This window comes from Daphnia magna, linkage group LG5 (genome assembly GCF_020631705.1).
Source record: "Daphnia magna isolate NIES linkage group LG5, ASM2063170v1.1, whole genome shotgun sequence".
NCBI lineage: Eukaryota > Metazoa > Arthropoda > Branchiopoda > Diplostraca > Daphniidae > Daphnia > Daphnia magna.
The window spans coordinates 4,510,092-4,535,766 of NC_059186.1; the positions used below are offsets into that span (position 1 = coordinate 4,510,092).

Genomic DNA, 25,675 nt, shown 5'->3' on the forward strand with positions numbered 1-25,675 from the left:
CGGAAATTTTTTCATTATGATAGGATTTCTTTCCATATTAATCTGCGTTCAATATGAATCTGCGTTAGATGAGTCTCCATCGGGTGAGCTCCCGGAGCTGGGCTCCGTAGGAGGAGTTCCCTGGTTTCCCTAGAGTTCTTCAGACGCTTCTCCAACTTTTGGTAATGGTTATCCCTTTTGTTTGAGTTAAACCATTGTTTAGAATTTAAGTCATCACTTGTTGTATTCGTTTATTCTTGTTCTAATACAACTCGTGTGACAGTATTAAATAAATAACACTAAATGGCATTATTTCAGTAATTATCAGTTCAGTCATTCAGTTCTTCAAATTTCTTGTTGCTAATCATGCAAAACTTAAATATTAATTAATACACGTAAAACTGTTGTACTGCAAATCTGTTTTATTGCCTTAAGCTCTTCCGATAAAAGCATTTTAATCCAAAAGAAAACCAACTGTTGGAGAAAACAACGATTCAATCAATAATAATTAAGTAGTTTTAAGTGGTTGATGAAAATTAAGAATTAGGCACGTGTATAAATAAGGTAAACAATCCGTAAACGGAAACAAATCCTGTAAACATTGTAATACTTGTAATACAAATTTTACACTGAAAATAGAAATACAATCTGTGAACGGAAATTCAACATTCAAACTCTGAAAAAAGGAAACATGACTTTATACTTCCGTGAATGGATTCAAATCTGAGTGCATTCGAACTATTATACTCACATGTACGGAGGAAAGGTGGCGCGATTACTTGCCCATCAGTGAAGGGAAACGAATCCGTTGGTCACCACTCGCGGCATCCGTTTTCATGGAATAACGTACTTGGATCTGAATCCGTTCACGGATGAGGACTGTGTTGCGTGGCTACACCAGTATTCTATTACTCTGCTTGTCTGCTATTATTCTCCTCTAGGGCTCGGCCCTGATCGTTTTCAATCGGGGCGAACCGCGGTTTGCCGGCCAAAAATCACCAAACCGTCGGTTCGGTTTAGCCGTTTTTGACTTCGGTGCGGTTCTCGGTTTGGAATTCGGTCAAACCGGTGCGAACCGCCGCCATTTAGAAATTTTTTTGAAAATTTGGCGGAAATTTCAAATCAACCAATCTAATCGCGTTGAGCGTAAAGTGGCGCCAATGGTTGCCAGGTGGGACCTGAGTTGAACTTCGAACTTTGACTAATTGACTTAATTGAGTCAGGTCAGGCTGTCAGGCATTGCTGTAATGGCCTAAATTGTCAAACATGGCTAGAGATATGTTAAGTATTCCAGGCACTAGTGCAGGCAGTGAGAGAATGTTCAGCACTGGAAAAGATTGTTTTGGAATTGCTAGGATGAGCCTTAATTCCGATACTGTTGAAGCCCTCATCTGCTTGCGCTCATGGTTTAAAGCCGGTTTGATCAACGAAATTGATTCACGTTCCCACAATCTGACTGAATTCGATATTGAAAACATTGACGAATGATGATTCAGAAAATTGTTGTAATGATGTAGGCAAAAATACAACTGGTTTTTCACTTAATTTACGACTTATACTGTTGTGTAAACTGTGTAAAACTTGTTGTGTAAACTTGTGTAAACTGTCTAAAACCGCGGTGTTACCCGTAAGAACCGCGGTGTGGCCCAACAAACCGCGGTAAAACCGTGGAAACCGCGGTGCGATCGGTTCCCAAAAATTGATAAACCGATCCGCACCGGTTTGGCCTTTTTAAAAAAAGAAACCGCGCGGTTCGGCCAAAATCGTACCCGATCGTCGCGGGGCCGAGCCAGAGTAATAGAATACTGGTGTAGCCACGCTTATGGCGGGCCCTCCCATTGCCTTTTTGGCCTGAAAGTCTTTCTGTCCCATAACGAAAGCGCCACAGCGGCTGTGTTGTGAACTTGTGATGTATTACGTTTTTGCTATGTTTTCGGACATTTTCGTCGTTTGTACTTCAGAAAGTAAACAAAAAGTGGCTTAATTAATTAGTGTGAAAAAAGTAAGAGCATGAAGAGATTTCTTAACAACCCTTAAAATTCAATTCATAGGTGGCGTTACGGTTATGGGACACTTAAATCGATATCTTGCCTCATTTTCTCACAATCGATACGCGAAATTGGCAACAACTTTTGGGAAAAAATCCGAGAGAGGGAGTTAACATGGCCGTGGCTACACCAGTATTCTATTACTCTGGCCGAGCCCTACTCTGCTCTGGTTCAGATTTCAGATACGATATATATTGAAATCTGGCACCTTGTTTGTCCACACCCTACGGAAATCTTTGACAGATAACGAAAACGACAATGTTGAAACTGTTGTTGGTTTTGTAGAAATCATTCTAGTTGGCTAAAAGCTTGTAATTTCAAAATGATTCTTCTTGAAATAAACAACAAAATTGTCGAAGATACTCTCAGTGTTAAAATAAGAAATTCGCTTGCAGGGTTAGCATTATTTTTTTTTTGCGTTCTATTTTAATTTTTTTGAAGATAAAAACATTTCTTTCACGTATTTTTCAGAAACAAACCAGACTCCGTTAATGTAGTCATTGCTGATTTTGATGGGGTGCTGTTTCATATTTCAAATCCTGATTCTGAAAAGTCAAAAGTTCGAGTAAGTTGTTTTAAAAAATTATATATTGTACTTTACATGACTTTATGACTAACAGGTGAGCATATCATTGAAGTTCTACAAAGATCTTCAGGAACATGGAGCTGATGAGCTATTGAAGCGAGAGTATGGAAACTTACTTTGTCAAACTGAAGATGGTAATAAAAAAAAAGAAAAAACAAGAGTTGACTGCTACTTTTTGTTAACATTTTTTCCATTTCAATAGGGTACAACATTTCACTTGTTCTGGATTTGGAGAATATACCTACTAACTGGGAAGAAATTGTGAAAAAAATTGGATTGCTGAAAAGGAATTGTTTTGCTTCAGTTTTTGAAAAGTATTTTGAATTTCAGGAAAAAGGTAATGTTGAACTAGCTTTTGGGAAGTTTAAGGAAGTAAAACATAACTAATATATAACAGGTGAAGAAGGGCATAAAAGAGCAGTAATCAATTACCGTGACGAAGAAACATTATATATAGAAGCTAAAGCAGACAGAGTTACAGTTGTGTTCAGCACTGTTTTTCGTGATGAAGATGACATTGTGTTGGGCAAAGTTTTCTTACAAGAGCTCAGAGAAGGTCGTCGGGCGTCGCACACTGCACCACAAGTTCTTTTTTCTCATCGCGAACCCCCTCTAGAGCTGCAGAACACCGATGCCAAAGTTGGTGACAACATTGGATATATTACTTTTGGTATTAAATGGTTAATTAAATATCATCTAAGCAAAAAATAATTTTCTCTTTTTACTGTAGTATTGTTTCCACGACATACGAACAAGAATGTCCGGGATAATACCATCAATTTGATCCATCTGTTCCGTGATTACTTACACTACCATATAAAATGTAGCAAGGCCTACATTCATTCACGCATGAGAGCTAAGACATCTGATTTTCTGAAAGTCTTAAACAGAGCACGACCTGAACCAAAGTCAGTGGAAAAAAAAACCATCACCGGTCGTACTTTCATTCGTACCCCATGATGTTTAATTGCATTCTATACTTGTTTTAACTCAGCAGATTGCTTATTGATTCTGTAACACGTTTACATAGACAGAGCAGTATTACAGTAACTTTGCTTTGTGTAATCCATCTGCTTCGCAAATGTTCACAAAAACGGTTCAACGTTTAATTCCAAGGCGGAACATGGAAGGTTTAAATCAAAGGATGTTACAACTTCAGGATGTAAAACCCCAAGTACTCCAACTGTTGCGCCAGCAAAAACCACATGAGCACATCGTCCGGGAAAGAATGTTGCATCTGCAAATAATGTTTAGATATGTGTTTCAAAAATCGCACGAAACAGCTTTGAGTAGATATACCATCGCACGCTTTCAGCGAGTACCCTGTTGTCCCAGTGGGATCTAATGGAATTTCCAGCAACTGCATTAAGCGATCTAGTAGACCGTGGACCAATTCAAAACCTGGTGACTTATTGTAATAGACGAGGCATAGTTTTCGACAATTACGTGCTCCGACGTCGCGCTGTTTATCTTTTAACACGACATCAGATACTTCAAAAAACTAAAATAACAAACAGGAGAAGGTTAATAAAAGAAAAATTTCGTTTACACCATCGACAATCTACCTTTAACGGCAGAGGCAATTTTCTATTTGCTGCTATAGTTTTGAGCAAACCTGGCAGTAAAGTGGAGCGCGCAACTTGGAATTCCAAAGTTTTCGGATTGGACACATGAACTGCCGGAATAGAGCTCAGAGGTTTCCTCAGTTTGTCGCTGATATCTTCCTTTGAGCATAACGAGAAAGTGAGGGCCTCGGTAAAACCAGCTTGGGCAAGCTGGTCTCTTAGTTGGTCCGACAGTTTATTAAGGGGAAACTGTGCTGCAATGGTGTTCGTAGACGGCAAAGTTTTTTCAATGTTGTTGTATCCGAAAGCAATAGCCACGTCTTCATAGACATCACAAGCATGGATTATGTCATGGCGAGTAGGAGGAATCGTTACCTATGACAATAGTATTGGCCGTTAATAAAAAATAACAATTCATTGTCAAATTTTTCATACCGAAAGGCAACCATTTCCTGCCACCGTCGCAGTTAAACACATACGGGTAAGTAAATCTGCGACCTTATCTGCTTGCTCATTAATGCCCACCATTCTATTTATCTTGTTAACGTCGATCTTTTCTTGTCGTGTTTTCAAAATCGGATAGTTTTTAATTCCTCCCTGAGAAGTCTCAATTTCACAAATCTCCACTGTGAACTGATCTTGGCAGTACCTAGAAAACATGCATACCAATGTGTCCAAAACTATGCTCGCCTTGAACAAGCGTTTTATAAATACGTCAAAAAAAAAACAAACAAACAAACTTATTATTTCTAAATTATCGCAGTAACTGAATCTCGCATTACCTTGGTTAAGTCGGTAGCGGTGCATTCAATAAAAACATTTCTAGTTTTTAAGGTTATTTTCGAATGTTCACCGTTGATAATAGGTGGCATAGAAAGAACTACCCCATTACTATCCTTAATGACTGGATAAACTGGGCTATCTTTAATAATTGGCAAATAATGGCGAAGATGGCTATCAGTCTGAGTAAAAACATAGCATGTTTAGAGGATACATACAAACGTAATTAATTTATTCTTACCGCGTATAAATCCATTAACTGAGATGCAGTAAATTCTTTCGTTTGGTTTAACGGTTGGAACTTGATTGAATCAGGTGAAAGCGCCTCATAGTAGAACGGCCCTTGAACTGTATCCAAGTCATGAGTTCCTATAGCCACAAGACTACGCTTTCTGCAAAGGTTTTGGTGTAGTTTATCTTGAAGGTCAATAAAGCTATTAAATGTATTTTGGTCAAAATGTATGTTTCTCAGAACTGCTGCCACTGCATATGGTCTTATTGAGCATGTCTGTAATCAAGTAAAGTTCAAAATTAATACTACTATTATAACAATTTTTAAAATTAGGGTGCATTCTAAGAGGAAGTGACTTACTGAGGATTTAACAATTAACCTTTGAGGAACTGTCTGTGATGGAATAACTTTGAATGGTGGGAACCCAGTTCTAATTTAATATATTTTTTTAATGTAGTATACTTTAAGTTCCATGAATCATATGATTTCAATTCTCTTACTCTCCCAAAAAAACTTGAAGTCCTTGAACAAGTCCTTCCAAACACAGTAGGTCATATCTGTTGGCAGGAATATCAATTTTGTAAATGACTTCTTCTGAAGCACCTTCCGATCGTTCAGTTCCTTGTTCTTTCAGAATGATCAGTTTGTCACTTGTCTGAAATTACATAAGTATGATAGATTGGCATTCAAAATGAAGAATTAATTTGATATTTGATGTGAACACAAGTAAGAACTATCAATATTACTCACAACTTCATCCAGTTCAATACCAAATTTAAAGCAGAGTTCATCAAATTCTTCTTCCGCTAAAATGTAATAAACAACCGGTGGAATCAGTTAAAATTTATTGTGCGTTTTGAGTTAGGTGCCTCGTAAACTTACAGTAACATTTTCCAAGTGCACTAAATAGCAAGTCTCTATTGATACTAATAGTAGGCATGTTGTTAAGAAGAAATTGGCGAAAATGGTTCAAAACCCGATTACAACGTGTAACGTAGTGTAACCATGGACTACTCTAACTTAAGGACGGGAATCTTCGACATTTCCTATGGAACGCAGGTAGTTTTTTTTAATTTTTTATTAAACTCAGTTTAAAAAAATAATTATTGGCTTACCAAATGTCCCTATATTGAAAATTAACCCTTAAAGAGATATTAATTATTTTGTATCAGAAAATCGGGAAATTGGGCGGGCCGCCATTGCCATCTAGGAGCTAAAATCCTAACCCATTGCTTGTTTTTTAATACATTTTTGCGAGTTTAGTTGTCAATCAGCTAGAACTTGCGATTTTTGGTTGATAGATGGTACCGGTTCGTCCTTTTCATCCTCCTTCTACAATTAAAATCAAAATATCATCTTTGTATGTTTAATTAAGCAAGGCCTACTTAATCCTTAAGGCCTGTGAACCTCCTATGGCGGTGACGCGTAACCTGGCAACAACTTATAAAGGAAATACAAGGGCTACGACGATACCATCTGGCGCTCACTACTGCTACTGCTTCGAAAATCTAAATACAAGATTAAGCAAAAACAGGGTTTCCTCGTATTTTTAAATTAAGAGTATCTTAGAATCCTTAACTTTTAGTTAAAGAATTCCAGTAAGCATAAAAAATCACCTCTTTGAAAAAGATTTGTGTCCACTTAGTAATATTTTAATCATTGTATTTCACCATTACAATTATTCATTCATCGGTATAGACCATTTTCACGTTGCGAAAAGCAGTATTCATGTAGTCCGGCAACCCTGCAAGCCGCCATTTGTAGTCTTACTTAGCCTTGTTTAGGTGGATTTAACATAGGCTAACGACTTTGAGGACTGATTTCTCCCATTAATTTTGCTACCAGGAGCAAAATTATTGTGGCACGTTGTACGTCAGGATATTGCCAACATTTCAAGTGCCAAATTTTCAAGAATTCGCTAAACTAGTACTTGAAATCGTCGTTACAGTGAAGGGCTATCAACATTTGAAACAATAACAAACAGTCAACAGCAAATGGTAACTTTAAAAAATGTGTAATTTTCTTATTAAACTTAAATTTCTTGGTATAATTAGGAATGTAAATGTCTTCTGAGGATGCAGAAGATCTTTTACATGATTCAGTTATTGAATTATTTGACTTATCTGATTATTCTTCAACTTTGCCAAACGATGCTAAAGAAAGATATGTTGCTAAGCTTAATGAAGTACAGTGTGACTGTCCTTACGTCATAGAAAATGAGTATTATTTGTAAATTTTAATGCCTTGAACTAAAAAAACAGCCCATCTCCAAAAATTATCTCATAAGACTTGCAGCTCTCATAATTATTCATATCGTTAGCTGTATAAAACTGTTTTCTGTAGACTAGATAGTTCCAAACATCTCCAAATTCAACTGATGGTAATAGGCCTATTGTTTCTAGCTCTTGTGTACTGGAAGTCCAATACTCATTTTTTATGACGTAAGGACAGTCACACTGTACTTCATTAAGCTTAACAACATATCTTTCTTTAGCATCGTTTGGCAAAGTTGAAGAATAATCAGATAAGTCAAATAATTCAATAACTGAATCATGTAAAAGATCTTCTGCATCCTCAGAAGACATTTACATTCCTAATTATACCAAGAAATTTAAGTTTTATAAGAAAATTACACATTTTTTAAAGATACTATTTGCTGTTGACTGTTTGTTATTGTTTCAAATGTTGATAGCCCTTCACTGTAACGACGATTTCAACTTGATCTCGGTCGTCGGGGCGAACCCTACCGGCTTTTCGGGGGACAATAGAAAGTGGTAGGGTTCGCCCCGACGACCGTAGGCACGGTAGCGCTCGTGGTGGCGAAGGGCTACAACACACGGTCCTACAACATACTGTCAATATAAACAAGGTAAACAAAGCAGTTCAAAAGTGTCAATTCAGGTTTTATTGCTGGTTTAGTTCAGACCTGGCCAATTTTTAGTCTCAACGCTACATAAGTAGTTGACCCCCCCCCCCAGGTTGACCCAATGTACTGTGATGAGCATAAAGAAGGAAAAACTATCTTTGAACAATTTACCGTCTTACTAACTTGTGATGAACATAGGATTTTTCGCCATGATGATTGATGAAGTTCATTCCATCAGAACTGTGGCGGGTTCAAAACGATATGTATGCATTGTAACTCCATTAAAATATATTTTGATAAATGAAGAATTCAATCAAAATAAGTAACGTAGTCACGTAGATATAAGTACGTATTCACCAATATAAAAAGTACAAATCCCATCACAATCACGTAAAATTTGTGGGGGAAAAATCATTAGCTCCGATCAAGTATTTCTTGGGAAGTCGTTTACCGCATGCAAGTAAATAAAAGGTTTTTATGCGTTTTTTCATTGAATTATTAGCCAGCCGCATAATAGTGTGCGTGAAAATAAAAATTATTTCGCAGTGAATTACACATGCGTATGTTCATATTAGGCTGATTCTGAATTGATATTTCGATTCAGCATAAAAATCTGAGTCGGAATTGTAATTTTCATTAATTTTGGTTGTCAGCCGCCTAGTAGCGCGCGTGAAAATAAAAATTCGTTCGCAGTGAATTACACATGCGTATGTTCATATTAGGCTGATTCTGAATTGATATTTCGATTCAGCATAAAAATCTGAGTCGGAATTGTAATTTTCATTAATTTTGGTTGTCAGCCGCCTAGTAGCGTGCGTGAAAATAAAAATTCGTTCGCGGTTAATTACACAAACGTGTGTTCATTTAAGGCTTATTCTGACCTGATATTCCGATTCAGCGTCAAAAGTTGAGTTAGAGGTGTAATTTTCATTCATATTGGTGGTAGCCTGCGGGAGTTATTGGTTTACGACACTTTTTTTTAAGGAAAAAAGCGCAGTAACTCGCTTACAGTTACAGGGCGGACTTTTTTCAGTAAAAAATTTGATCGCTAAAAACTAAATCCCGCAGGCTACTACCAAAATGAATGAAAATTACACCTCTAACTCAACTTTTGACGCTGAATCGGAATATCAGGTCAGAATAAGCCTTAAATGAACACACGTTTGTGTAATTAACCGTGAACGAATTTTTATTTTCACGCACGCTACTATGCGGCTGAACCACTAACATTAATAAAAATTACACCTCTAACTCAACTTTTGACGCTGAATCGTAATATCATGTCAGATTAAGTCTGATATCAACATAGGCATGTATAATTAACTGCGAAATAATTTTATTTTCACGCGCACTCGGATAGGCCTATAAGGATGACGAATAATGTTAATGAAACAAATCAAAAACCTCATAATTATACTTTTATTCCCTTTCATCAATAGCTCCATTTCAAAAGTAGCCCTAATTACAGGATTAGCATAACTATATATAAGAGAGTTTTAAACGATCGATATTAATTGTTTCCTTCATTGTCCTCGTCAGCGTAGTCTTGATAATCGTTTGTCTCTTCGTCGCTGTAATCCTGGTAATCAGCAGTCTCCTCTTCGCTATCTTCTTCGTATGCTTCATTTTCCTCATCACCATCTTCTTGAATATTATCTAATAGAAGGTCTTCGATGCCATTTTCAATGTCGTAGGCGAACGTGTCTTCATCCAAAAAGTCGGATTCAACATCAGCCTGAATCTGTTTCCCTTTTCACTATAGAATATACAGGTAATTAAAAGTCTAATGAACAAAACATGTTACTTATCTAAACTACTTACATTGGTATTTTTTAACCAACGCAGTCCAAGCGACTACTGCAGCATGACATTCTGGTGTTTTCATAAACTCACCTGCAAGATTCCCATACCCACTGACGTCAGTGGACCATTCCTGTACATTTTGGGATGCAGACAGCGTAAAATGGTCCATTCCATTTTCGAAGGCTGTTTTAGATTGCTTTAAAATTGTGAAGTGTTAATATGTGTCAGAAATATGGTAGCTTTATACTTACAATGCTGTGAATGGATGTACGTCTGGAGCTGCAGGTTCCTTTGGACTTTTTAAAATCCAACCAAAGGGCTGGGCGGGTTGGATAACTGGGAATTTCAACAAGGCCTTGTGCAGTTCTTCTTCTTGCCTTTCTTTTTCCTCGATATTTCTCCTATAAGAAAAGAATTAAATTAAGTAACTTATAAGCATATACATCTTAAAAACATACCCTAATATCTTTAAAATAAGTTAAATCGTATCCTTTCCCAAACTCAAACTTTTCTGTTTCGGCTACATCATCGATGGGATTTCCCGTTTCTTCCTCAGATGGCACACTTGTCATTGTAATAATAATGAAAATCTAAGATTCTAATCTAAAACTACAACTACATAAAAGAATACTGAAAAGAAAAGATAACCAACAAAATTAATCCATTGCAGACTGCATGTAGCCTATTCGTGTTTATAATGTGTTGTAGCCCTTCGCCACCACGAGCGCTACCGTGCCTACGGTCGTCGGGGCGAACCCTACCACTTTCTATTGTCCCCCGAAAAGCCGGTAGGGTTCGCCCCGACGACCGAGATCAAGTTGGACGATTTCAAGTACTAGTTTAGCGAATTCTTGAAAATTTGCACTTGAAATGTTGGCAATATTGTAAAACCCCTATTTACTTCATCTTTAAGTAAATAGCTTTTACTCGATTAAGGGAAGCTGCGGACTTCATTCGATGGTATATTCCCGTAAAATGTTAACATGATTCAAACAAGTCGATGAATGTCTCAAACGATTGGAGGCATACATACAGACCGTAGCCGTATAGCCAGCGTCAAGCACAACAAAGACACAAATAAGACAAGTTTAAACGGGGAACGAGCAAGCCAGTAGCAGGTCGAATAAACGACCTGACACTTGACTCGCGAAGGGGTGAATCAACACTAGACTGGGTGAACAGCCCAGCGTTGACTAACGAAGAATTACAATTGATGGGGTTTTATACGACAAACAAAGTCAACGCGATCACCAAAGCAAGGTGAGCGTTATGAAAGGATGGAAAGGAAAATGACTTGTTTCCAGGAATGAAACACGGACCTACGTAAAGCAGGATAGTTTGGTAATGCGAACTGCAATTGGACACGATTAGGGTAGGTTAAAATTCAATGCCACATATGGTATTATTCCATCTCCTGGTAACTCAAAGAGGTTAAATGCCGTTTTTCAAATATTTCGTATTTTTTCATATTTTCTAGATTTGCTAAATTTTGTGAAACTTTTTTAGATCTTTTTTACACGTTTTTCATGCTCGCTTATAAAAAAAACTCAGTCAACCCTTAAATAATTAATAATGTACATTTTCTTCAGCAAATGAAACCCAAAATTTAATTCACTCTAAAATAAAAGCAAATCAGCGCTGGGACTTGAACTTCCGAATCCTAGATTCTCTACCCCATGTCCTAATTGCCTTAGCACTATAGCTACCACTTTCATTAAAATGTAATAGTGGGATAACAGAAAGTGTTAGTCGTTTTGAAAGTAACAAAATAAAACAAAAATAACAAAAAAATAAGAATATCAAATAAAAATTTCGAATGTTAAAATTTTGGACTCCTAAACCGTCATTGACGGTTTGTCAATAAAAATTATTGCGGGTCACCCTGGTTTACCTAAAAACCCGACCTGACCCACCCGACCCGATATTGTTTTCGAAATTCGATTCTTGAATACGAGATCAGCTTTGATGTAATTTGTTTGCTGACCGGCGCCATCTATTACCTGTCAGAGTTGGAAGGCTTAAGTTGGGTCAATATCAAAATTTTGTCAAAAAACTAATTTTTCGGCGTAAATCTTATTTTACGGTAGTGTTCTTCTATTTTACAGTTTTCCGTTAGGATCATAACTGCGCCCATATGAGAATTTCAATGTATTAGTTATAACTATGGCTGTTTTACAATTTTTTTATATATTAATATTTATTTATTTTTTTTCATATTTTTTGTATTTTTTTGTATTTTTCGTATTTTTTGCTTAAAAATATTGGGGTGTACGAATATTTTTTCGAGTTGACAACCCCTCGCGAAAGACTGAAGTATTTATGAAATTAAACTTGTATAATATTACTATTTTTTATTTTCCTTTTGTTCCCATTCGGTGACGGCAACTGACCCACATGAAAAAAGGATCCTCCCCTAAGAAAAACTTGGACGTCTCCCAATGTTAAGAGCTCTTATGGAGTTGAGCAACCGTAACAACCCTGGTGGAAGGGTTCGCTCCGACGATACTAGGGGGAATTATTTACATCGTGAAGAAAGATGCGCATCTTCCATCCTCTAAACAAAACCACCGAGCCATAATTTTTTTTGTTTCGTTTTTGTTATTTTATATGTTTTTTGTTTATTTTTATGGAGCTGAGAGAGAGTGGAATTAATGTTACAGAATGAAAAACAAATTACCTTTTAAAGTTAACTCTTCTCCTCTGGAATGGATGTCTTGCCCACTTTCATCCCCTTCGACACTAATTGTGCTACTGGAAGCATTTGATAAGGGCGAACATAACCTTTCCCCCCTGTAATTTGTTGAAGGTTTTTCAGAAGATATTCGCGTTTTTTCTTGATCTAGAAAAGCAAAAACATCAATTGTAGGAAAACTATAGGTGGTTCAACTACGATGAATAGAATTTCTGACTTGTTATGATAGTGAAAATGACTGAACAAAGTAAAAAATGAAGACGGTTACTCTCACTTTGTACCTAATGAATGGAGATTGATGGTGCGATTAACACGCATAGCATAACATATAAAAGCGGTCCACACAAATGCACCGGACGGCATCTCACTACTAGAGAGCAAACCCGTACCGATTTGGCCCGATCACGGTTTATCACGTTCGATCTTGTGGTGCACCGGGCTGAAGCTGAACGGGGTCGAGTTCTAACTGTGTGAGGTGTAGTGGATCGTTCGACGCCTGTGTCAGAAAAGTTATCTTCATCGTCAGTCCTTTTGCAAGGTCGTTATCTGCGTGGATCTTTGCCGTTTTTACTCGGTGTGTTTATGCCCAGAATTGTTCCAGCGTCCTTTATCCAACTTCAGATGCACAAGAGGCAGGGAGAGTGGTTTTCCATAACATGCGATGGTCTGACGTTTGTTGTTCGGTCTTTTTCATTGGACAACTTGTGCGCGCACTCCTGAGTTGAAGTGACATCTGTGATCAGTTGTGGAGATCTGTGCAGAGCCCATCTCGTATCTGATCCGGTTGGTGGTTGATAGACTGTTTCGTAGGACAAGGTGGGCTATCAATGTGGTCAAGCGGGTTCCGCAAACTGACCATATGCCAGCTCGTCACCACTCGTTCCGGTTTCAAGATTCTGCGCCGTTGTCATCAGCTGGTGATCGTCAGTCTGAAAATTTTGCATCCAGGCCAGTCCTTCATATTTAGTTGTCACAGATGCAGCAACATTTTGCCAGGCCCGTGAGTCTGATCTGTCTATCGAGTATTGTGTTAGCACCTGCTATAGTGGACTACCTGCAATCGCTACTACCTGTTTCCGTTCCTGGTGGTCAGTTAGTAGTAATATGATAAATATTCTTCGCATGGGAGGATTCTCCCCCTGGTTGTCGGGTCTCTTGGATCATGGTACCCCAGGAACGACGAAATCCGTTCGATTCTTGGAATCAACGGAAGATTCTGGGATGCCTTCCGATTCAGGGCCCGATTGGCAGCGATCCAGGGATCAATGGATATGGTGTGTGCCCATTTCCATCATGGTGCACCAAACCCTGAAGCTGAGGATATCCCCCCTCTTCCCGTAGAAACTCCCTACCCTGTAGATTAGTAGACTCTTTCCCATTTATTTTATTTATGTAATTTTAGTAATATTTTAAAATGCACCATGCCCCATACATGTTTATTCACCTTCCGGAAACCCCTCCATAAACCTAACCACCAGACAATATGGGATTAGCATTAATATCTTTTACGATAAACACTTATTTTCTTTATCTCTATCTTATTTTTCCCTTCCGGAAACCTCTCCATAAAAACGAACCACTAGACAATATGGGATTGGCGTCAATAATTTTTACGATAAACGCTTAGTTGAAACTAACCCTTTACTTTTTCAACAACCCATGCTTTGCTTTGCAAAGCCATGCTCGGACATTTAAGAGACCAGATGTTGTTGAATTTCTATTGTCTGGTTCCGGTGTGACGGTAGAAGCCGCCGCCACCGCCGCCGCAGCCGTCTTCTTCTTCTTCTTCTTCTACTTCTTCTCCTTCTTCTGATAGCTGAAGCAAAAGCTTTGCTGTCGGAAAGCGTTATTAATTAAAAGTTAAGCGCTTTATGGAGTTTGTTGATGAACAGCGTAATTATTCCTTATAATACAAGTAATATAAATAAGTCAGGATGGCCGAGCGGTCTAAGGCACCAGACTCAAGGATAAATACTGTCACACGAGTTGTATTGGAACAAGAATACACGAATACAACAAGTGATGACTTAAATTCTAAACAATGGTTTAACTCAAACAAAAGGGATAACCATTACCAAAAGTTGGAGAAGCGTCTGAAGACTTCTTGGGAAACCAGGGAACTCCTCTTACGGAGCCCAGCTCCGGGAGCTCACCCGATGGAGACTCATCTAACGCAGATTCGGGGCAGCGTTTTATACCGTCGCGCGAATTACTCCCCTTCCGGGCTGCATATCTGCGTATCTTTCTTAGAGTGGACTTCTCCCGATAACTTCTTCACCACGATCGCAGCGTTGTCCAAGGAGCGGATGACTCATCTCTGCGAAGAGATAACCAATCTCCCTTTTCACCCGCGACAGGTCCCCCTTCTTCAAGACAGGCGACCCGACTGTACTAATCTTCTGCGATCCACGAAGGTTGATGAGACTAAAAATCAGCTTGCGTCCTCGCAAATAAGGGACTTTTACTCCTTCGTTTTTCTTCTTTCCGGTTGCGCTTACTTGTTTAAATGTTTCTTGTATTTCCCGGATAGTCTTAAGGATTTTCCCTTTTTTTTTTTTTTTTTTCTTTAAACCGCCTGCCTTCGGCCACGGAAGTGGCGCTGCAATCGCATATCTTCCGGACGTTTGAGATTTACCATCCACTCGTTCGGGAGCCTTGTACACTTGAACCAGCTCCTGGCGGCGTCATCAAAATACTTTTCAAAATTACTTTTTTTTTTCAATATCACCCCATCTGTTGTGGGTAGAATGTTATTCAAAGCGCTCCATCCATTGGTGCGCATCTTCTTCTGAATTTTTTCAGAAGATTGGCGGGCTAATAAATTTTTTGACAGCTTCCATAGCTTGTCTTTTCGGCTGCTCAATATGCCTTGATGGCACTATAAATTGTTGTCCCCCGACCGGAACAACTGGACTCATTGCCGCTCTCAAATCGACCTCGGTTTCTGGATCCTAGTATAAGCCTCTTGAAGTCTCGACTGATTCACCCTGACTGTCAGCTTCTTTGGTCAAATGGTCCTTTGGAATAGGACCTTCAAAATTTAGGGCTTCACCAACAAAGGAAGTTCCACTCTCCAACGATGAGGCTGGGATAGGTGAAGTTTCTACCGGAACGCTTGACAGTTCTCGAAGCGGATGTAATCGTCGGCTGGGGTCTCTTAGGCAACTAGGTAGCAGTTGGTTTGTCCTCTTCGGCATCGGCTAACAATGACTTCAGCACGACTTCGTTTACTTACTGGTAACGAGCTGCGTTCTTAACAATTGCCACTTAAAGCACGATTTCGTTACTCACGGGTAACGGACTGTATCTCCACCAATTGTCGCACGAGTTGTATTGGAACAAGAATACACGAATACAACAAGTGATGACTTAAATTCTAAACAATGGTTTAACTCAAACAAAAGGGATAACCATTACCAAAAGTTGGAGAAGCGTCTGAAGACCTCTTGGGAAACCAGGGAACTCCTCTTACGGAGCCCAGCTCCGGGAGCTCACCCGATGGAGACTCATCTAACGCAGATTCGGGGCAGCGTTTTATACCGTCGCGTGAATTACTCCCCTTCCGGACTGCATATCTGCGTATCTTTCTTAGAGTGGACTTCTCCCGATAATTTCTTCACCACGATCGCAGCTTTGTCCAAGGAGCGGATGACTCATCTCTGCGAAGAGATAACCAATCTCCCTTTTCACCCGCGACAATACCTTACTTCTCCAAAAGAAGCATCAGAAACCTGGTCTTCAATGAAGGCGTGGGTTCAAATCCCACTCCTGGCAGGTTTTTCTCTTGGAAGACGTTCTTCCGGAGAAGATTTTTCATACGAGTCTCTTACAATAATAATAAGCGATGGTGGTATAGTGGTTAGCATGGTTGCCTTCCAAGCAATCGACCCGAGTTCGATTCTCGGTCATCGCAACAAATTATTTATCTAATTTGGAAAATCATGAATATTTAGGAGTGAAGTCCGCCACCTGTTGTCTAAAATTACAGTCATGAGCAAGAATGAATTAAGTATGGAAAAAACTGCAAGGAAAATGTCTGATTCCTAGGTAGGCCAGGTCAGAAACAAGAAGTATTAATGGAGATGAATGTGATGTATGCAATTAATGTGTTCCCAATACATGGCAAATTTTTTATGTTTATTCCCATACCGGGAATTGAACCCGGGCCTCCTGGGTGAGAGCGAGGTATCCTAACAGCAAGAGACAATTGGCGGAGACACACATAAAAGAAAGACATTCTAGGAGAGGGGTTCAGTACACCACCCAGTATGTCTGCCTTGGCTGTAAAAAGGAATTTAATTCCTTTATTTCAGCCGGCAGACATGCAAGACCTTGTACTGAGTCCCTTTCCTCCAGTATTCTCCGCCAATCCCTCGAACTAACCATTGCATCTGCAATGGATGGTTCGCAGGGGTCTCCTAATCCCGCTCACTCTTCTCTCCCCACGTTTTCCCCTTCCAGAATTGAAGGGGACAAAATAATTTTAAAATACCCTGGGAAACCCAGCGAAGGTGTGAGTGGACTACCTTGGCAACTAACACCAGAGCCATGGGTAGTATCCACAGACACCTAGAGACAGCCCACACACTCCGACTAGTTAAATATTGGGAATGCGGAGTGTGTGGATTTGCTGGAGATGGCCCTACACTAAAACGACATTACCAAATGTTACATTCCAATCGGTTACCCTCCATCCGATTTGCTGGGATATCCAGTATGGTTGGCTCCAACCGTGACTCTTCTGCTGCAGTGATCTCTCTAGAGGATGTTACTGCAACAGAAGACGAGCGTGATGAGCTATCCGTGGTGGAAATCCCAACGATCGAGGAATCCCCTGGTAAATTCCTATCTCCAGCAAATTTTACCGCTAGCCCGATTTTAGATCTTGGGAGGGAGTTCGCCTCCTCTTTTAATACACAAAATTTTAGTTGGCTTTATGAACTCCCCCCACAAGAAAATACTAGCCCCACAATTTTATCAAAAGAGATTTTAGACCCTTCACCTAACCCCGAGACCTTATCCTTTGTCCCCAGTCAGCACAACAATCGAGGACGAAGTCACCACAGCTCAGAAGAGCAGAGCCAAAGAGACGACGATTTTGTCAGTCTCTGGGGTCCTGCCTTCTTGAACTGTGAGACTCTACATGACCCCTTCTTCTACTTCTTCTCCTTCTTCTGATAGCTGAAGCAAAAGCTTTGCTGTCGGAAAGCGTTATTAATTGGAAAATTGCTCGAAGTCGCGTAGCGACTGAAGAGCAGTTGAGATTGTATGGAAAGTTAAAGCGAAACCTTAAACCTTGTGTTGACCCGTTTATTAGCTGTCTTTCAAAGTGAGTTTTCTTCTGGCCCCCTACCGGTCTTACCCCTCAGACCTTTAGAAGCATAACATAACAACAAAAAAATTGAGCCACATTAAAACCCAGACGAAAAACGCGAGGAATCCTATGAACCTCGGCGACCGCCGTTCACGAAGGATCCGCCTCGTCCTCTGAAAATAAAAATACACCAGAGAATTAATTTTGGGACTGGAGGGTGGGATATTTTTTACCAAGGTTTAAGGTTTCGCTTTAACTTTCCATACAATCTCAACTGCTCTTCAGTCGCTACGCGACTTCGAGCAATTTTCCAATTGTATGAAAATTCGCTCCCCTAAAACCTTGTGACTTTAAAGCATACTCAATAACTCAAGCTGTTTGCAACACTGCGGTCGCAAACTCTCTCCCTGAATCGACCTCGCGTCTGTAGTGTCTAACTAAAACTGATTCCGATGCCCAACCTCCGCTCCGAAGGATATTTTCGACTGATACTCCAGCACTGGCCGCTCTGGATGCCGAAGCTCCTTTCGTCGAATGCGCTGAATACACAGAAGTATCTACTCCGGCTTCCGCCAACAAGGTCTTAATCCATCGACCAATAGTTGACGCTCCCACTGATCTGAAGGGGGACCTGGTGGCTAGGAATAAAAGACTCTGGTCGTTCTTCCTAAATACATCCGACGCTTTGACGTAAGCCTCCAGACAGACCACCGGGCAAGTAAAAGTGGGGGGGTCCAGCCTTTTCAAGTTGAACACCTTTAGGGCCGCCTGGCGCTGGGCCTTTCTGGGACGCGTTAGGCTCAATTTTACTCCCTGGGAACTAAATGCAATCGAGTCACGTGATATTGACGCCAGTTCCGACACTCTGCACAGGGAAGTCAGGGCCAATAACATTACCGTCTTACTTGATAACTTGGCAAAGGGTGTTTCTGAATTTGCCTGCCAATCCAAAAATTTTAAAACCTCGTTTACGTCCAGGGTCTCGAAACGATGAAAAAACAACAGAAAAATACCGGTATTTTAACCCGCTCCCCTGTTTTGGCCACAAAGAAAAACCCAAACAGAAAATCGAAAAATATGCAAATAGACCACCGAAAGAGGGGCGTTTTTTACCCCTTTTTTTCTGTTTCATACAATACTATCAGCTGTTTTTTAAGGATAGGTCTATATTGCGTCACCTTGTTCGTGTGTGTGTGTGTGTTCCAAGTTTTCACCGTTATTCGTGTTTCTTATTTCGTGTCGTGTAAGCATGGGGAGGAATAACGAAAACCCTTGTCACAATTACTTCGATTACGATGCAACTGGAAATACAAGTAGGTGCAAAATAGGGGAATGCAAGCGCGTTTTGAAAGGGAAACATGCTACTAATTTAGAAAGTCATATTAGGGCCTTTCATGCTGATATTTTTTCTGAGATAGTGAAATTAAAAGAAAACGCAAGAAAGCGTAAAAATAATGAAGACCATGAAGACTCTCCTCAATTAAAATTAAACAAAATTACAATTGAGATGAGTAAAGAAAAACTGATGGCAGCGTGCGTAAATATCGTGGCTGTCAATGGGCGCCCTATTTCATTAATAGAAGATAGTGGCTTTCAAATGATTATTGACCCTATAATTAAAGCTCTTGAACCTAATTCCGCGATTAATTGTCAAAACGTTCGCCAAGAAATACTTAAAGTGGCATCTGATAGACGCGCCTCTATTTCCAAAGAGGTAGCTGGGAAACTCTTATGTGTGAAATTTGACTGTTGCACACGTCTTGATCGTTCTATACTTGGAATAAACATCCAATATGCTGAACAAGGTAAAATAATTCTAAAAACCCTTGGAATGATAGAAGTGTATGGGAGACATACAGGAGAACATATAAAAGAATTGATGCTAGAATGCATCTTCAGTTACGGGATTTCTGCCAATCAGATATATTCCCTTACAACTGATAACGGCAGCAACATGATTAAATCTGTGCAACTTTTCTTGGATGGAGACGAAGAAGAAGAAGACATTGATTTTGACGAACTGAACAGAAATAATGACGAAGAAGAAGAAGAACTTGTTATTAACGAACTCTCGGAAAGCATTCGCGATGTTGTGCGCGGATTTCTGTGTGCAGCGCACACATTACAACTCGCAGTGCTGGACGTGCTTAAATTGAAATCTGTTGACAGATTAATTGGAAAAGCCCGTGCGGCGATGAAAGCTTTGAAAAATCAGGTGTTTATGGTTTCGATTCGGCGTAGTAAATTGAAAAAACCAATACTTGATGGGAAAACCAGGTGAGATATAAATAACCGTCGTATGTCCCTTTTTTTAACTATTATTTGATAACGACAGGTGGAACTCGACACTTGCGATGCTAGCTCGTCTTCTTGAGCTTCGGGAATTCATTACTGAAATAGAAAATTCTCATGCAGATTTAAAGATCAGTGAGATTCAATGGGTTGGCATTCAGGAGATATGCTCCGTTCTCGAGCCGGCCCGAAAAGCATCAGTCAGGTTGCAAATGCAACAGCTGACCATAGGAGATTTTTACAAATTGTGGACGTCGTGTAAAATGGACGTAGAAGAAATCGACACAGTATTTGCGAAAGCTTTTTCCGTGGCCCTTCAAACACGGGAAAATTTGTTGATGGATAATGATATTTTCCGATCAGCAATATATCTAGATCCTAGAATTAAGGTTAGTTGTAAAATAAAATAGCTTCGCTTTGTATAACTAAGATTAACATGTTTTGTTTGTTAGGTAATTCTGTCTACTGATGAGAGGGTAAAAGCCAAAGCTTATTTGGTCAATCTGTGGCAAGCTGTCCATCAAATGAGGTTAGACAGAAACTCTAACAATAACTCTTTCCCACACGGACACGCTGAGTCTTTCATTGGGCCTCTTGATAAGTTTGAATCAGCCATGCGGGAACGTGAAAATTTTATGGTTTCTCCGGCATTCACCATTGAAAACAAACGAATCGACCACCTTCTGGAAAACTTTGAGGGTCATCCGCGAATAAATTCGACTGAAAATTTACTGGAGTGGTAGTATAATGCACGAACTGACATGCCAGAATTATTTATTCTAGCCGAAATTGTTCATGGGGTACCTGTTACTCAAGTCAGTGTAGAAAGATGTTTCTCTAGCCTCAAGTTTGTTCTTTCTGCTTATCGGAATAATTTGACTCCTTCAATATTAGAGGACATTCTTTTGATTCGATGCAATGAGAAATTTGAAAAATAATCTATCAATACATGTTCGATTCGAAGGTCAATTTGAATTCAGAGGGCTTCAGTTGTTTGTATTCTACGTTCGATTTCGAGTAAGAAACGGCTTCATCGGAACGATCTTGCCTTATACCTCCCTTATTTTTCTTATATACCGCAAGCCCGTATTACCCCTATCTCTGCCTTCTGTTATTGTTTTTTACAGGCATGTTGTAGGCCCTACCCCCCCCTTTTCATGAAAAAAACGCCACTCTTCCTATCCTTCTACTGAAACCACGATATCCGAAAAGAAGCGGCCAATTCTCTTTGTGTTAAGGTGAGAACCGAAATCAAAAACAGACATTTCGGTTTTCAAAGTATCTGAAACAGAATGGTCAGAGAAACAGATATTTTTCAGAGGTTTGGGTCCCTGTTTACGTCCCAAAAATTATTGTACTTAGGAGCTGGGGGTTTAACATTATAAATACCCTGCATGACTTTCATCACCATAGGGTGCTTCCCTACATCAAAGCCATCAATGGCCTTCAAAGTCGAGCTCAACATCGAGCGATAAACGTTTATCGACCTGTAGGCCTTTCCTTCGTTACATAACCCCGCTAGGAAATCTAATACCTTATTCAGACCAGGAGACAGGGGATCTTCACTCTGGCGAAGACACCAAGTACGCCAACCGTTCCAGGCGCTCTGGTATGCAGCTGCTGTGGTATCACGATCTGCTCCCAACATAAGCTCGACCACTCCTTTCGAAAGGCCCTGGGCCTAATATCGTTCCCGGATAATCTCCAGGCGGCTAGTGACAACGTCCGACTGGATACTAGCGGATGCGGACATCCCAACGGATCCGACAGGATCCCGTCGAATGCTGGTAAAATCCGAGGGGGCTCGCACACCAGACTCATCAGAACTGGGTACCAGGGTTGCGCTGGCCAAATCGGGGCTATTAGAACCATCTCTGCCCGATCCTTCCTTATCTTGTTCAGGCAGAATCAAGGAAAATGGAGGGAAGGAATATCCCAAGAAGAGGCTCCAATTCAGGCTGAATGCATCCATGGCCATCGCCTCTGGTTGGTGCTGCCAGCTGGCGAAGAGCTCCAGCTGTCGATTCCAATTCGCAGCAAACAGGTCCACTTGTGGGTCCCAAATGGTCTGTAGTTGACGGAAGACGGGCTGATCCAGCATCCAATCGCTCAAATCGGGGCGCATCCGTGACAACCGGTCTGCAAGAATATTAAGAGCACCCGGAAGGTATACAGCCGACACCGTTAAGAGGCGATCCTCGCACCATTCTGCGATCCGCGCCACAATCGAACATAAATTTTTGGAGCGCGTCCCTCCTGACTTGTTCACATAAGCGACAGCCGTACGATTATCCAACATTAATTGAACCGCAATGTTGGAAGCTCCTGCCGTAAAGGACTTCAGCGCCCACAGTGCCGCTAATAACTCTAGCTCGTTAATATGTCGACTCTTGTCTTCACTAGTCCACGGGCCACTCGCCGACGCCCCGTTCAGCGCTGCGCCCCAACCTGAGAGCGAGGCATCGGAGTAGACGATCAAATCGGGAATGCTCGCCGAAATAGCTTTCCCGTTTACCATGGCCAAATTGTCTTTCCACCAACTCAAATCTTGACGGGCTCCCACGCTCAAAATGACTTTGGACTGGAGGTTCTCACCCAACCGGTCTGCATGCTCGATGTACAGTTGCTGAATTACTCTAAAGTGAGCTTGAGCAAATGGAATAGCCTGCACAGCCCACGCAAAATTACCCAAGATTTTTGCAATATCCCGCAACGATATTGTTTCTGTATTCAGGGCTTTCTCGCAAAGCAGAACAATCTCACTTATCTTCTTCGGAAGAAGTGACAAGGAAAGTTTCTCTGAATTGATTAGGAGGCCCAGATATTCGATACACTTCGCCCCTTCTCCTATCGATTTTTCCGTATTTATTAAGAACCCACAAACTTCCAAAATCCGCACTGTCGTAGCAAAATCTTTTTCTACCCCTTCCTTGGACTGGTTCAGAATAAGGATGTCGTCCAGGTAAATTATCAGCCTAATCCCCTGTCTACGCGAAAAGGCGACCACCGGCTTCAAAATTTTGACGCCCATGGAGCCGACGCAGGGCCAAAGCATAAAGATAAAAATTGATAACCCTTCCCCCTCCACCTGAACTGAAGAAATTCTTGGTCGTCTGGGTGGAGTGGGATAGTCAAATACGCGTCCTTCAAGTCGATCTTGCAAAAATGGTCGCCCTCCCTCACTAGATCTTTCAAAACCCCAATACCTTCCATTTTGAAATGCTTCGGCTCCACCAACCGATTAAGCCGTTTTAAATTAATAATCGGCCGATAGCCGCCCGAACTCTTGGGTATCACAAATAACCCGCTCACAAATCTCTGCTCTGGGCCAGCCACCTCTTTAATCGCTTCTTTCTCGAATAATGCTTTAATTTCCTCGTCACAAATTGCCATCACTTTCTCACTCATACGCATGTTGTCTAAATAAAAGGCGACCGTTGGCCTCTCTAAAAACGCATCCCGTTTTTAGAGAGGCCAACGCACTTCTAATGAGACTGCCTCCAAGACCCACCGATCTTGAGTCAAAGTCGGCCAAAACTCGGAAAAACGCTTAACTCTACCACCCAGATGATGAATGTCACCGGTGGAATCCATAACTAAAGGGATCGAAAAATGTTCATACCTTCCTCCCCTTGACTGTTGGTTGAAACAACCGCTCTTGTTGAACTCGTTCGAACCTCTGTAGGGCTGGAAACGCCCGTTGTAACGTCCATGCTCCCTGCCACTCCGGAAGTTGCTGCTATCACGCGTGTAGGGTTTTTGATGAGGGCTGCCGGCTCTTCCAATATTTCTCAGCTTCCGGTCGTCGTCTGCATCACGCACCATCCTTCTCAAAAAGCTCCTACCAAAGAGAGACCCGGTCTCTTTCTTGCAGAAACGATGAGGCTCGTTCAGCAAAGACACGAATTTGGGGTCTGTAGTCTTCAAAATGTTCTCCCGTCTCCTCGCCGTCAGGTTGAAGAATGAATTGCCCCAGAGCTGCAAGGCCGTCCCAGTGGCTTCGGATAAAGGAGAGTCTTTTAAGGCTGGATCTTTCGATAAATTCTCCCATACGAATAACAGCGGCCGGACGATGTCCAAAATCTTCTATTGCTCTGCCAATAAACTCTTCTCGATGGACTCCGCTTTTGTCGCCTCCACACTCTTCAAATCCTACAGTCTTCTCGCCATAGAGCTGTCCAGCTGCGGGCATACCAGCTCAAAGGAATCCGATCTGAAGCTTGGCACATACTTCTCTCTTAACTGCTTACCCTCCGCCGGCTTCAATTTTGCAGTCATCCAGGATCTTAAGTCTCTGCCCATCTCGCGGTCCAGGGTGAATTTTCCGCTGAACGGGACTGGAGCAATTGGGGCCACACCTGGGGCTGCGTCCATGCCCGGAGGACCGTCCCGTGGTGGACGGTCTCTTGAACGGCTGCGTGATTCCCTTTCACGTTCTTCTCTTTCCCGGCGACGTTCACGCTCCTCCACTTACCTTTCTCGATTAGCTCTCTCTTCCTCTTCTCTTAAGGTTCTCTCTCTCTCTTCTCTGTCCTCTCGATCCATTCTTTCTCTCTCCTCTCGATCTCTCCTATCTCTCTCTTCCTCTCCTCGACGGTCATGTCGGTTACGCCCACTTCTATTATCTGAACTTGCATTCGAACCTGAACCCGATCTGGCACTACTCGACGACATGACCGCTTCGAAGGACAGCTGAAAAAGGTCTGTGGGGTAAGACCGGTAGGGGGCCAGAAGAAAACTCACTTTGAAAGACAGCTAATAAACGGGTCAACACAAGGTTTTAGGTGAGCGAATTTTCATGCAATTAAAAGTCAAGCGCTTTTTTGAGTTTGTTGATGAACAGCGTAATTATTCCTTATAATACAAATAATATAAATAAGTCAGGATGGCCGAGCGGTCTAAGGCGCCAGACTCAAGGATATAAACCTTACTTCTACAAGAGAAGCATCAGAATTCTGGTCTTCAATGAAGGCGTGGGTTCAAATCCCACTCCTTACAGGTTTTTCTCTTGAAGGCGTACTTCCGGAGTAGATTTTTCATACGAGTCTCTTACAATAATAACGAGCGATGGGGGTATAGTGGTTAGCATGGTTGCCTTCCAAATAATCGACCCGATTTCGATTCTCGGTCATCGCGACAAATTATTTATCAAATTTGGAAAATCATGAATATTTTAGGAGTGAAGTCCGCCACCTGTTGTCTAAAATTACAGTCATGAGCAAGAATGAATTAAGTATGGAAAAAACTACAAGGAAAATGTCTGATTCCTAGGCTAGGTAAGCCAGGTCAGAAACATGAAGTATTAATGGAGATGAATGTGATATATGCAATTAATGTGTTCCCAATAGACCTCCTGCACCTTGCGGATAGCAGGATTCTTGTAGTCCGACAACGCTGTCGGCAGCCATCTTAAGAAAACTCCACCCTTTTAGTACACAGGCTCTTATGGAAGTATTTTTTCAAAGTGATTTTTGTCTTAACTGGATTACAATTTCGACCAAAGAAAAATAGTGAAAAA

The 25,675-nt window shown here is 40.9% G+C and overlaps 4 protein-coding genes and 2 non-coding genes across 7 annotated transcripts; 4 read left to right on the top strand and 2 right to left on the bottom strand.

Annotated features, from left to right (window-relative positions):
• Nucleotides 1–2,181: 2,181 nt before the first annotated feature.
• On the top strand, nucleotides 2,182–3,678 carry LOC116923258 (actin-related protein 2/3 complex subunit 2). Its single transcript, XM_032929727.2, has 6 exons — nucleotides 2,182–2,423; nucleotides 2,499–2,592; nucleotides 2,648–2,747; nucleotides 2,816–2,950; nucleotides 3,011–3,283; nucleotides 3,344–3,678. Exons 1-6 carry the CDS (start codon nucleotides 2,350–2,352, stop codon nucleotides 3,571–3,573), a joined length of 906 nt encoding a protein of 301 aa, XP_032785618.2. The 5' UTR covers nucleotides 2,182–2,349; the 3' UTR covers nucleotides 3,574–3,678.
• Nucleotides 3,594–6,228, bottom strand: LOC116923257 (phenylalanine--tRNA ligase beta subunit). The gene is made up of 10 exons (XM_032929726.2): nucleotides 6,073–6,228; nucleotides 5,941–5,996; nucleotides 5,691–5,845; nucleotides 5,551–5,620; nucleotides 5,200–5,466; nucleotides 4,961–5,140; nucleotides 4,614–4,868; nucleotides 4,179–4,553; nucleotides 3,913–4,114; nucleotides 3,594–3,850 (listed from the first exon to the last, which is right to left on the bottom strand). The coding sequence occupies exons 1-10, from the start codon at nucleotides 6,128–6,130 to the stop codon at nucleotides 3,699–3,701; spliced, it is 1,770 nt and encodes a 589-aa protein (XP_032785617.1). The 5' UTR covers nucleotides 6,131–6,228; the 3' UTR covers nucleotides 3,594–3,698.
• A 3,229-nt stretch (nucleotides 6,229–9,457) lies between these two features.
• Nucleotides 9,458–10,568, bottom strand: LOC123472530. 2 transcript variants are annotated; one of them, XM_045174160.1, is made up of 4 exons: nucleotides 10,318–10,568; nucleotides 10,111–10,260; nucleotides 9,950–10,055; nucleotides 9,458–9,812 (listed from the first exon to the last, which is right to left on the bottom strand). In XM_045174160.1, the coding sequence occupies exons 1-4, from the start codon at nucleotides 10,429–10,431 to the stop codon at nucleotides 9,787–9,789; spliced, it is 396 nt and encodes a 131-aa protein (XP_045030095.1). In that variant the 5' UTR covers nucleotides 10,432–10,568; the 3' UTR covers nucleotides 9,458–9,786. The 2 variants fall into 2 exon arrangements, with proteins under 2 accessions (XP_045030095.1, XP_045030094.1); XM_045174159.1 differs by having other exon boundaries at nucleotides 9,878–10,055; nucleotides 10,318–10,565.
• Nucleotides 10,569–16,392: 5,824 nt separating this feature from the next.
• Nucleotides 16,393–16,464, top strand: Trnag-ucc. Its single transcript has one exon. It is a non-coding gene; the product is annotated as a tRNA-Gly (tRNA).
• A 3,232-nt stretch (nucleotides 16,465–19,696) lies between these two features.
• Nucleotides 19,697–20,900, top strand: LOC123472613. The gene is made up of 3 exons (XM_045174478.1): nucleotides 19,697–20,142; nucleotides 20,201–20,546; nucleotides 20,610–20,900. Exons 1-3 carry the CDS (start codon nucleotides 19,697–19,699, stop codon nucleotides 20,898–20,900), a joined length of 1,083 nt encoding a protein of 360 aa, XP_045030413.1.
• Nucleotides 20,901–25,036: 4,136 nt separating this feature from the next.
• Nucleotides 25,037–25,155, top strand: Trnal-caa. The gene is made up of 2 exons: nucleotides 25,037–25,074; nucleotides 25,111–25,155. It is a non-coding gene; the product is annotated as a tRNA-Leu (tRNA).
• The last annotated feature ends 520 nt before the right edge of the window (nucleotides 25,156–25,675 follow it).

Bases quoted from the DNA above. Each gene is read 5' to 3' on its own strand.
- LOC123472613 (XM_045174478.1), top strand. From the start codon at position 19,697: ATGATAGAAGTGTATGGGAGACATACAGGAGAACATATAAAAGAATTG. The intron at 20,143-20,200 runs GTGAGATATAAA...TGATAACGACAG, and splicing joins ATACTTGATGGGAAAACCAG to GTGGAACTCGACACTTGCGA. The intron at 20,547-20,609 runs GTTAGTTGTAAA...TTTGTTTGTTAG, and splicing joins ATCTAGATCCTAGAATTAAG to GTAATTCTGTCTACTGATGA.
- LOC123472530 (XM_045174159.1), bottom strand. From the start codon at position 10,431: ATGACAAGTGTGCCATCTGAGGAAGAAACGGGAAATCCCATCGATGAT. The intron at 10,261-10,317 runs GTATGTTTTTAA...CTTTTCTTATAG, and splicing joins CTTATTTTAAAGATATTAGG to GAGAAATATCGAGGAAAAAG. The intron at 9,813-9,877 runs GTAAGTAGTTTA...TATATTCTATAG, and splicing joins GTTGGTTAAAAAATACCAAT to TGAAAAGGGAAACAGATTCA.
- LOC116923257 (XM_032929726.2), bottom strand. From the start codon at position 6,130: ATGCCTACTATTAGTATCAATAGAGACTTGCTATTTAGTGCACTTGGA. The intron at 5,467-5,550 runs GTAAGTCACTTC...ACTTGATTACAG, and splicing joins GGTTAATTGTTAAATCCTCA to ACATGCTCAATAAGACCATA. The intron at 4,554-4,613 runs GTATGAAAAATT...CTATTGTCATAG, and splicing joins CAGGAAATGGTTGCCTTTCG to GTAACGATTCCTCCTACTCG.
- LOC116923258 (XM_032929727.2), top strand. From the start codon at position 2,350: ATGATTCTTCTTGAAATAAACAACAAAATTGTCGAAGATACTCTCAGT. The intron at 2,951-3,010 runs GTAATGTTGAAC...AATATATAACAG, and splicing joins TTTTGAATTTCAGGAAAAAG to GTGAAGAAGGGCATAAAAGA. The intron at 3,284-3,343 runs GTATTAAATGGT...TTTTTACTGTAG, and splicing joins CATTGGATATATTACTTTTG to TATTGTTTCCACGACATACG.